Source organism: Rissa tridactyla, chromosome 4 (assembly GCF_028500815.1).
Source record: "Rissa tridactyla isolate bRisTri1 chromosome 4, bRisTri1.patW.cur.20221130, whole genome shotgun sequence".
NCBI lineage: Eukaryota > Metazoa > Chordata > Aves > Charadriiformes > Laridae > Rissa > Rissa tridactyla.
Window position 1 is genome coordinate 23,155,712 of NC_071469.1, and position 12,302 is coordinate 23,168,013.

General features: G+C 36.6%; 1 protein-coding gene across 8 annotated transcripts in view; it reads right to left on the reverse strand.

The window, feature by feature from the left end:
* Nucleotides 1-12,302, reverse strand: part of ZC3H14 (zinc finger CCCH-type containing 14) — a 28,573-nt gene that overhangs the window by 8,556 nt on the left and 7,715 nt on the right. For 6 of the 8 annotated variants that reach the window (XM_054201617.1, XM_054201616.1, XM_054201615.1 and 3 more), the window contains exons 4-12: nucleotides 11,439-11,479; nucleotides 10,888-11,083; nucleotides 10,111-10,531; nucleotides 8,104-8,267; nucleotides 6,899-6,999; nucleotides 5,651-5,806; nucleotides 4,093-4,167; nucleotides 3,496-3,652; nucleotides 1,510-1,733 (exon numbers count right to left, since the gene is read on the reverse strand). In XM_054201617.1, the coding sequence (XP_054057592.1) occupies nucleotides 1,510-1,733; nucleotides 3,496-3,652; nucleotides 4,093-4,167; nucleotides 5,651-5,806; nucleotides 6,899-6,999; nucleotides 8,104-8,267; nucleotides 10,111-10,531; nucleotides 10,888-11,083; nucleotides 11,439-11,479 (1,535 nt within the window). The remainder of the gene's footprint in view (nucleotides 1-1,509; nucleotides 1,734-3,495; nucleotides 3,653-4,092; nucleotides 4,168-5,650; nucleotides 5,807-6,898; nucleotides 7,000-8,103; nucleotides 8,268-10,110; nucleotides 10,532-10,887; nucleotides 11,084-11,438; nucleotides 11,480-12,302) is intronic. The other 2 variants (XM_054201620.1, XM_054201619.1) reach the window with 2 other exon arrangements.

The following is a 12,302-nucleotide window of genomic DNA, read 5'->3' on the forward strand; positions in this document are numbered from 1 at the left end:
ATTGAAATTCATAGTATTTCCTATTCTCTCTCTCCTTTTATCCCAATTCTTGATAAGCCTCTATTAATCAAAAAAAGTCACGACAATAAAAATTTATGTACAATCATATAATCTGAAGAAAATTTCACAAACTACAAAATTAAAGAAGTCAAAATATTTGACTGAAAGCTGCTTTTTGGTGATTAAAAAAATAAATAAATAATCAAACTTGCACATTTATGAGCAAAATAAATTAATTTTCTTCACAAATCCAAATTGAGGCATGAAAGTCAAACAGACCAGATCTTGATCAGACAGGACAAACATTCTTCAACTGAACTTTAATTACGACGGTTCTGCTGAACCAAGCGTTAATAATAGCTATGCTTCCTTTCTCTAAGATACTCTTGGCTCTAGAAAATTATTTCAAGAGATAAAGTAAAATAAAAAAAATTTAAAAAAAAAAATCAGTTTTTACACCAATCAGATACAATTTATTAGTATGGGGGCATACACTGAAAAAGAAGCACTTTCATGTAATTTGCTTGGACAGATACCACATTCACTTCAGTTACCAGAACCCAGACTCCATTCCAAAAAGTATTTTAAGAAATACCAAGCTATACGCGTAGTATTTCTGCAGCCAGGGAGACTGCAAGGACATGGCCTTAAAAGATCTTTCACTTTTCCCCCCATGGGTTTTTCATAATTGCATTGCACATTTACAGCTGGATCCATGAAATTTAAGAGTTCTCTGTATAGCTTCAAATACTATTATTTATTTATTTATTTCAGAAAATTTGGATGCACTGCTACTATGGAAAATAAAGGTCTTTATTTTCATAAGAAAACTAAAAAAATTAATCAAGTACGGCCTTAAGGCAAGCACTGAGGAGGTCTATTAAAAAACAATATCCTCTGTATTTTTCATCACTGTGTCAGCATTCTAAACAATTCAAACATATGCTTCAGCAAGCAACTTCCGATATTATTCAAAAGGTATCCTGAATATACAAACCTTCAAGTGAAATCATACACTGTTTAAGTTCTACTTTCAGAGGTTTTAGCAACTTGACTCTACCAACACCTTATCCTTAACAGGCTTTGATATCACAAATCTAGACAGAAACATTAAAACAACCAGACATATTTTTGAAGTTCAAGGCACGGCAAAACATTTGTCGTAAAATCTCCTGTCCATCATCACGGGGACAAACAATAACGGGTCAACCAGAAGTGCAGGTTTCTGGCAATGAAGACAAACTACATTTTCAAAACAAAAAAACCCCAAATTTTACCAATATCGAGATGTGTGGAGAATTACATACGTGCCATATTGCTCGAGTTTACCAAGATAAAGGCTTCTAAAGATATGGCCCCACTGAAATACCACATTTCATTTGCCTAAAGAATGTTCTAATTTGAAATATAAACACCATCACTTTGATTTCGTAGCAATGGTATCTCCAAGAGTTCTATCCACAATCAAACCAGCACATTAAGTTAGATCCTGTTGGTAAGCAGAATTACCGTCACAGCTGTCTAGCTGCCTGGTTACAATTTGCATCTGCTGTGCTCGAAGGCCTTTTAATCCTTTGCCAACACACATATTTTGGGTAACTGGCTTTAATCCTTCAGTTACACACAGATCTTCCTCTTCCTGATCAGAAAGGTATCCTGGTGGACTGGGCACACCGTCCAGTGTCACGATGAACTTGGGACTAGCAGGTTTCTCTGGCTGCGCAAGCTGGTCTCTACCAAACAAAGAAACGGAGTAAAAATAGATTCTCTGACTCGAGAGGTTTGAGTAAAAGTGCGCTGTGCTAGTAACTAAAAGCAGTACAAGCTAATCTATAGAGAGTCACACAGTAACAAACCCTCTTTTAATACTACTGTAACGTACTCCAGTTAACAGTTTGACTTCTCGTCTCCCTGAAGCACTAATAAGAAATAGAGTTTTCAATGGCATTCAGCAGAGAATTGGGCAGGTACATTGCAGTTTGTTTCACTGTGCTCAACAGATAGATCTGAAAGTTCATTTACAGACATGATTAAATAAAGGAAAGTGATTAATCTTTTGAGGAATTTACAGTTTTGAGACAAAGAAAGTGAGCTTAACTACCATTCCTGGAATCATGAGCCTTTTAACACACAAAAGAGGTGTCTTGGAATCATGAACCTTTTAACACACAAAAGAGGTTATCTCCTCCGAAATACTGACCAGTGCATTATGGAACAGTGGGTGTAACAGTTTTTAGGACTAGGAAGAGAGAACTGAAATACTGACAGTAAGAACTTCGACATTTGGCCTGATCGGAAGATCTGTCTAGCCTAGTATCCTGTATCTGACAGGAGTCAACATGGATAAAAGAGGGAGTATAAAAATAAGGGATGGATATATTTTCTCCAGTCTTCCACTGTCCCACCCATTTCACCCTAGGGATTACCTGAATGGCACGTGATTCTAAATATTTGGAAAATGCACTAAGGAGTTCTCATCTTTGACAGACAGTAACAGTATAAACTTTGTTTCTCTGTGAAATTAGGCTAAAAGCACCTACAGTGTTGAATGCCTTTAAGAAGAGAGAAAAACACATTAAAAACCTGCAAAAATTTACCACTCTCCTGCAGCACAGTCACAGTTTTCAACTGTGACATTGTGAGGTCAACCTTCTGGGTATGTTTCTTCTTTGTTAGTTCTATTTTTAATTAACACAGGCTGTTCAATGCCACACGGAAAGGAAACATTAACAGTTTCTCAAACACAGCAGCCCACTGTGATGAAGTACATCCCATTGTTCCGAGTGGTTTTTAACTCTAATAGGTAAGATACATAAAACTATTTGGTAGCACGAAATATCAGGCCTTTAACAAGTTAGGCAAATGACTGTGCACTGGCCATTGCTCCCCTGGAGAAATTAAAATATATCCAACACCACATCATTTGAAGCTGACATGAACTTTAAACTTCTCTTGGCCAAACTCACCAGTAGGGAGCCTTAAATCACTTCTCCCACATGACACTTAACTGTTTGTTGACTTATGGGTACTGAGCTACCGGCGTGCAGAATGTGCTGTTGTATCTCCAGCACTGAGAGCTCGGGATTCACCATTCCCAGTACTGCGTTAAAAGACATTTCTTAAGAAATGTAATCTCAGGGTGAAACAGGTGTAAAACTAAAGGCAATTTAAGCAAAATTATTACTAAATTAACATTTCAGAAATCAGAACAGATATGACACAAAACAGCAGTACTTTTCCGTTCCTCCTTCTTTATTCTTGCAAATCAAAGACATGCTCAAGCTACAGTTGACCATGGGAATTATTTTCCAGTTAGAAGGAATTCTGGGAGGTTTTTGCCACTGCTTTTTTTACTCTGCTATTCAATATCAGTCCATTTTTCATGATTTCACAGATCCTGGCTGGACTGACATGCACAAGTGTAACTGAGTGATTCCATATAAACCACAAACACGCTTTTCGACTAATGAAAGTCCTAAAGAAATAACTTCTTACCGTGTCTGTATCAGACGCCCTGAGAGTACTCGTACTGCCTCTGTGGCCCTCTTTCCCAGTTGCTGATTCTGTGGCACTATTTCCTCAGATAACTTGGGCTTCTTCAGGATAAATGACCTAGTATCTGTGTGGACCATAGATTCTGCATCATAGTAATCTGAAATGTGAGAAAAATTACATAGAAAAGAGAAAAATTACGTTGTAGTTGTACTCTTAACTTATAGCATATTTTTTTAATATAAATTTAAATGGCCCATCAGCTAATTTTATTTTCATTTCTTACTAGTAGCTTCCAGAAAACATTTTTACTTCCTTGCTAATTCCATAGAAGTGGGTCAACAGAAGCCATAGACCATATTAGACCAGACCAAGAAACCATTACTGAAATGGCTGTGCTGAAACAACATTGAAGGGGATCCACAAACACCCAAAATCTTTCAGGCTTTGAACACCTACTGATGTCCTGCTTTTATTCCTTAGAGATGTAGAAACTAGAAAATACTAGAAATCAGTATACTTAATTGAAAAGGAAGTTATATTTTAACATTCACTGACCAGTAGTGTTCAACTGGAAAAGAAAAGATCACAAGACTTAACCTTGAGTCACTTGCAAGGTATCTTCAATCACAGGATCAATCTGCAGCCGAGAAGAGAGCTCCTTTTGTTCAACTCCTAAAAAAATCCCATTAATTAGAAGCATATTTCACTCCATGTCAAAATGAAACCATACATTAAAGAACTCAAGCATACTCTTTTAATTCCTTTGATTAAAAAAAAAAAAAAGCCAACACACACTTCCACACCTGTAACAAAAAAAACACCATTCTCATTGTTATGAACCCCCTTCTCATTGTTTCAGAAATAGTAACAAGCTTTCTCCTGCCACATGGTATGGCAAAATCTAAATACTGAAAGACTCGAGTCTTTCCCGTAATCATTGCTCGGTACAAACTAAGTCTGTGGGTACGGCAACTTATAAAGGCCAAGTTCTTCCTCTGTAAAGGTCTTGACTATTCAGAGGACACACACAGAGGAAAGCAGCTAACTTCAAGGGACTACTTTACGGTCTTCTTAAAAGAGGTGAAACAAATCAGAGTATCCCTGTTCTACATTTGACTTATGCTTTGAAAAAAATTATTTTGCTTTCTGTAGGTTTCCTAAGCAAGCTGTCATTTCCATTTCAATGGAAAAAGAGCGAATATATTTAGCATAAATATCTTCTCTGCATTAATTCTGTACTGATAAAGCTTCTTATGTACTTTACAATTTCAACTACTTTATGTTGGCAGAAGGATTCCAAACACATCTATATGAGAAATAAGAGACTGAAAAAAACTGGTTTTTTTAATAACGAATGTTCACCATTACTTAACAATGAACGTGAGCTTATGTAACAAAAAAATCTTACTCAAACCAAATTTTACTCAACAATCTAAATATCTAAACACTTAGAAAGAGTAAACTAACTTCTTACAGAAGTGTTTTTCCACTGCTTACTTCCATGATTCCTTGTAACTAACACAGACACACACAATTCTTTCTTTGTAACAAATTCATGCTGGAAAGATGCTTTGGTTGCCTTTAAATGTTAGCCATTTTCCTTCCAGTTTCATAACGGAAGTAAAAACAGCATACTGCTCACGCAGTTATCCTGGTATCAGCTGTCCTGTAACAGCAGGTATAGTACTCCAATATTTACACAAAAAATAAAACATTAGAACTATTTACGTGGTAACAATACGTCAGAAATAATCTTTTAGTACTTCATATGCTGCAAAATTATTCCAAATATTGAGTATCTTAACTCTCTCACATGAAGCTTTGTGACAGAATTATTCCTACAAGATAGTAAGGAAAAAAATGCAAAGGATGGGGGAAAAGAGAAGTTATCCCACTATAAATGGATACATTTGCTTATTGCATTTGCTTATGCAAAATTAGTCTTTGGTGATATGCCAGAACCCTATACCACCCTTTGTGTGTGTGTACATATCTGTCTTACAGCCATGCTTTAGAAAGCTCCTTGGTTTTCAGGGAATTTCCACATCCAACTTTTGATGTTGACTTCAAAATTAAAAGTATTTCTTTTCTCTGCTTAGCCTATTGTAAAATGACATTCCCTTGTATAAATTTTTAAAGAATATTATCAGATGACCTTGAATTCCTTCAACTGTCTGCTCCTTTGGCTCTTCTGCTTGTAGCTGAGAACTCAGAGCAGGCAGTCTGTTTTGCACATGGATTACATCTAACTGAGATTCTTCTGGGCTAATTCGAGTTCTTGGTGCAACTGGAACAGTCTGTTTCTGTGGAACTTTAAATAAAGAAACAATGATAAATCACTTACATGCAACTCAATCACACAACAGTACTATTTTTACATATAGTGCTAAAATAACTCTAATAAATTCCGACACACACACAAAAATCCCAAGCATCTGTCTCCATGAAAAGCATCTTTAGCTACCTGTAAAATCCTTGAAAATACAAGCGATGACAAGACAACAGACCACAGGTGTTCACGATGACCATTTTGTAAATATGTTAATGTAGAAGGAAAATACATGATTCCTACAGTGAGTTTGCAGGATTTGAGAGAACGAGCAGGCAATAGATTTTGGATAGCTTTCAGCCTTGCTCCAGAAGGCATAAAAGTCATGGTTTAGGTAGTTTAGTGAATGCTCCTTCCCTGGCAATGTGCAATGCTTCCTGCTGACACCACTACGTTTACTAACACCCAATGAAATGAAAGCACATGAGATAACAGCTGGATTTGCCCTTCTTCGGCAGAAGTCTCTCCCAGCTAGAAGAACTGAACACCTACACACAGGCAAGTGCTCAGTTGCTGTATCAACTGCAACTCAATATCTAAAACCACTGACCTAAATTGCAGCCTCACTGTTTAAAGAGACTAGAAACTGATGTATCAATTGGTGTGTTGCTCATTATTTTGCACTTTTATTACCTATATCCAGTGCATATTGGCTTTTTGCTGTTTGGCTTTTTTTTCTCCTTCCCTCTCAGAAGGAAGGAGGAGAGTGCAGAAAGGAAAAAAGATCAACCAAATAGCTGAAACTAATAGATGCCTAATTCTGAACACTTTCCCCTTGACAACTATCAACTTCACAATACATCTGACACTTCCATATTGTATCTATAGAGTTTACAGACTGACTATCTTGATTAATATATTTTAAATGACTCTTTCCTCCCTTGTTTACGCTTTCATAATTCAGCACTGAAGATTAATGTAGTCTTCACAGGATATCGAAAATCCCTTACATGTATCACTGACATGTGCTATTTAACATTCTGTTTTATCTCTAAGTGCTATCTTTAGCCTAAATTTCTAAAACAGGGCTTGGAAATATTATAGCTTAGCACAAACAAAAATAAAGCTAATTACCAGTGGAATAATTGGTTGTTTTTGTAACTGATTCCTGTGCTTCAGAGATTGCTTTCAGTATTAAATTCTTATTGGCCTGTTTTGAAGGTGGCAATGAAGGTCTAAGGGAGATAAAAAACCATAATTAATTGTACATGAATTGCAACAGCAACTGTACCCATGTTAAACAGGTATTTCAACAGGTTAACGCAGTTGTACATAATACTGACAGAAATCATCAGCTAAGATTACTTTATCCATATTTGTTTTCAGCTTGTTAATCTATTCTCTGAATGGATGGGGATCCACAAAATGCTCTAAAAAATGGAAGTCCAGAGGCATGATTTCACCTCTCAGCCGAAGCTGCTGTAAAACCATGCTGCACCTGAAAGGCACAAACTGACATTCATTTCCTCCCACTTCTACCCCTCACATGCTGTTACCATGTTTGCGTTGGCACTAATAGTTATGCAGCTGCACTGGGGAGTAAGATCCAGCTGAAAACTGACTCTATCAAAAAAGTATCAGTTGTAAAAAAAGCTTTCCGTTTGTCTTTGAACATCTATCAACAATAAGGAAGTTTAAATCAGATAAATGTGCTGTGGCACTGAAGATAAATTCAATAAAGTGTACTAACTTAAACCATCTTATACAAGCTAGCACTAGATCAGTATAACCACCTCTTCCCTAGTTTAAATGTTCTTCCTTTTATTGTTGAAAATCAGGTACAAAGTATCGATGTAATTTGACTGACACCAGACATAAGGAGCAGAAAAAAAAAAGAAAACCCTCTCAAGTCCTTTGAAAAGTTGAGATCACCTGAAAGAACAAGTGATAATCGGTTTGAAAACTATTCCCAAAATAAAAGCAAAGCAATTAGAACTCTTGCATTTTTTTTTAACCACATTAAATACCTGTTCTGAAACACGCCAACATTAATGTTCTTTTCCTAGTAAACTTTTCCCAAATAATGTAAGATTTCACATTCTGTTGCATTTTATGCACAATAATAAAAACAGGTTACAAAATCAGAGGAAAAAGGGGGGCATAAACAGATATCTCACTCATAGAGTTGTGAGATTGTACAAAAGATATAAAAATGGCTTACTGGATTTTGTCTGTCAATTTTCAAAACTGCAAACCATTTTCCCCAACTTCCACTTTCAAAGTTTTTATTCATTAAATTCATTCTGGAAACCACACAGAATCACTGAGATCTTAAGTACCTTCTTTCTGGCTTTGCAGGTACAGACACACTGCTGGAGATGCTTCCTGTTCGCGATCCATAGTCTTCCTCTTCTTCCTCCTCGTCTTCCCCATCATTACAGAACTTTTTCACTTTGACTACTGAGCTTACAACAGGCAACCGTCTCTTCCTGGAGCTTTCTTCCTACAATAAAAAGAGATGCCAAAATAATTCATTTAGCATAAAACATGTATTAATAAGCCAGCAAATAAAATATTGCAATTCTACCTATAGCCAGAAGATGGAGAACTTCCATTCAAGTTGCACGAGTCTAGGACTACTGTACTGTCTGCAGAAACAAGTGACAGCACTGGAGAATATGAAAATCAGACATGTATCTCATTAAAAATGTAACTGTAAATAACATTTAGAAAAGGAGAAGAAAAAAGTCTGAAGTATAGACAATTTATCCAACTACTATGGACACAGCAGGGTTTTCCAAAGAAATTCATACTACCCTTCAAGATGCATCTGTTGAAAGTCTGACAGAGAAAAGCAGAATCAGTAAAAATAACCTTCTCCTCTGTATCAACTCTGATTTCAGATTAGTGTAAGGATTAACTTCTAGCAAACTGACATATTCCAACAGACGCTAATAGCTGGGCAGGCTGAGTTCAGGCAGTGCACTCACCACCACCACAGCGCATGTGGTAGCGACAAATTTTAATGCTAGGCTGTGTGAAAGCACAGGAGAAAGTACACGTCAATAATTCCTGTAGGAACCACCACTCAGCACTGAACTACACAGGAGCACAATGAGGCATCTGGATGCCAGGTTTGCACACAGTAACCTTTAAATGATCCTGTATCGTCCAAGGAGAAATATCCTAAGGGATGGACCTGGACTACACAGATACAGAAGACTCATACAGTAAAAAACTGAACACCTAAATAAATGATCTTTTTAAAGATAAAACTTCCCAAAGCACAAGAACTTGTCTAAGAAAAGGCAGAATACAGCAAAAGTCCACAGTTCTAAGAAACAACCCTAAAATAGCCCTCTTCTGGATATTATTCATGAAATAGTAATAGAAGAAAATTTTCACAGGAACTTTTTCTAACATTTCCAAAGAGAGATGTGACTGTCATTCAGCAATGACCACTTTAAATAAATCACTATATTCTCATTCTCACTTCCCTATCTTAAAAACCAAAGACATCAGCACATGTCTTTGTAAAGCATTCCAGATTTCCAAATAAAATCCATCATCCTTTATACAGAACTAAATAAGTAGTAGCAAAGCAGAGAACTACATAAGCAGTAACACACAGAGATACACTTGGAATACAAGGTGTGTAAAATTTCTGCTTCATTATAACATTAGCAACCATAACAATCTTCATTCTTCTCACAAAGGCCTCGACTAATTCATATGGCTAGTCTTAAAAATATGAGCTAGGTCTACCACCCTGCCTAGCTTAGTCTGGCCTCCAAAGTATGTAGGGCAGCAATCACCTTTCAGTTTGTCCTTGCATAACACCCATCCCAAAGAGTTCTAAATGCTATGGTTCTAAATAGTATAATAATAATAATCCTAATAAGCAACATAACCAGGCTTTAGAGACTAATGTTTATCTAGCATAGGTATGAATAAACAGCAAAAATACTGATTTACAGAACTGTGTAAAGCTGGAGATTTACATCACACTTAGAGAAGATCATGGTGTTCCAATGATCTAGAGATCGAAATTATTATTTCTGATTCATCATGTGCATCATAACTATGTGCTAACCTATTAGTCCAACTAAATATGGCATGAAGATGTACAAGCTAATTAATGCTGAGATGCAGCAACCTGTCAGGGATGATGTTAAACTATGCAATCTCTTTTTATCAGTGGACCCAAAGAATGAAATCCCAAACCTACTGGTAACGGTGACAGAAGTCCTTTGATTTCTCTAAGCTCAAGATTTTACTGGAAACATACATAGTAATCTAGGTTCCTAGCAACTGTAAAATATTGCAATAGTTTAGACCGTACTAACCTCACTGCCTACTTTATCGGCACTAAGTTTGGAGGTGGGTCTGTAACTTTCTGCTAAGCTGCCAAATGCTTCTGGATTGCACAGCTGGCCTGTCTCCAAAGACCTGCAGCTTTGTGTGTCTAACTGCCGGCTCCCCTGTAAGCTGCCCTGTTGTGACAATCTGTGCACATGTATATTGCCATCTGCACTCCTGCTAGCTGGTGGACGGTAAATTTCAGCGGAAGGACGAGAAGAACCATAAGTTACAGTTACAATAGGTTTCTTCCGTGACAAAGGATTCTCCTGCACGAAGTTAAGGTCTTCATCAATTAGATCATCTGGTTCAGGTTTAATGTCAATTACAGCTTCAGAAGGTGACAGTTCCCTCAAAGGCTTGACTGTAGATGTTAAGCGGGATGTAGAACCATCTTCACAAGACTGCCTGTTAAAATAAGAAATTGCCAACTATTAACTCATCTGCAAATAAAGTTCTGGAAAATGAGAACTGTCTTTTAAACAAAGCCAGCAGGGAAAAATGATGACGGTATTATTGTTCATACAAATCTAACACGCTGATCACTACTTTTAGTTTGGACAATTAATCTCCACCCATCTGTTGCTTGAAGAAATGGAACTGAATTCCTGATTTAATATTTTTTTATGCAACAAATTGTAGCAATGCTTTACTGTTCAAAACCACCTTGATGTTTCCGAGTATCTGTGCTCTTCAGAATGGCTACTACAGTCACACAACTACTAATGTCGGAATGTGTGTTAGTAAATAACCAGAAGCTTTACCGTGAAGCAGTGTTCCTTTGCTCCTGGGAGCTAGTTGAAACTCTCGAGTCATTTCTTTCTGTTCGAGTGCTCGAAACTGCAAGAGGTGGCAAGGTATCCTCACGCCTCCTCTCATCACTCACACATAAACTGCTTTTGCTGGAAGGAAGGCTGCTCTCAAAGATATTAGATTCTGAAGTTTTCGCACTAGTTGGTTCTGTGGAGACAGGTACCTTTCATTTTTATATCAAAGCACAGCAATACAGATTTTGCAGTAAACGTAGCTAAGAAACTGCAAACAAGACGTCATGCAGATCTGAAAACACAACATGCTGAAAGCTGTTTCAGCTGAAAACATCAGCAAGAAACACCCAGAAATAAATTCTGGACTCAGAAATAAATTCTTTATCTCAAAACATAAAACAATTTTCTAAAGAGTCAGGTCCCAAAAGACCATATAAATTGAAAATTAACAAGAGTCAGCTAAGATCTTTTTTTGAAACTCATTAGACACACAACACTACACAGAAAAGATAAACCTACTTTCACTCATAACTAATTTTCTTACTTACCAGTAGTCACAGATCGCAGCTTATCCAAAACACCATGGAGCCTGAAATAGATGGGGGACAGGGAAGGAAGCAAAAGAGAAAAAGGAGAAATAAAAGAACTTTAACTTACATTCAGAATCATCATCTTTCAGAAATGAACTGCCTTTCCCCTCCCATAACAAGCATCTCATTTATCTAAGACTGACATATGTTTAACCTCAAAAGAGAGGCATTAAGTATCTTGCCTCCACAGTGAGTCTTAATACATGCAGGTAGTGTATTCATCACATCATCATCGCTCCAGATCATACTTTTGGCATTTAGTTGGTATACATAATTAAAGCCAGTACTTTTCACTCTTTCACTACAATCAATGGTGTGAGTTAAGTGTCTTCAAAAGGAGTGATTCAAAAAACCTAAGTATAGCTGAAAATTTTACTTTGTATATGAGAGTTTAATTACACAGCAGAGTTAAATATAATTCTAAATACAAACCTAAACAATATACAATTCACAGCATTTAACATACTCAGGATTATTTCAGCATGCTTTTTATATACCAACAATATTCTTTGAGACACATTGATGAGCAAAACCATTTCAGCAAGGTACCAAATTTGCCCTTTGCCTGTGAAAAAGGCACCAAGCTGAAGCAATACATAAAATCAAAAGGCTATAAAATAATAAGGCTGTTTAAAAATAAAAAATCATTACAGTGAGAAGAAAGAAAAAAAAAAAAGAAAAAAAATCCCAACACTTAAATGCATATCCTACTTGGAATTCAAACCTGATCATGGGCATCTCCAGAACTTAGACTGAGTATGAGAAAGGACGTGAGGAACAAAAACATATTGAAAACTGGGAAAAGTAAGACTGTATGTGAGC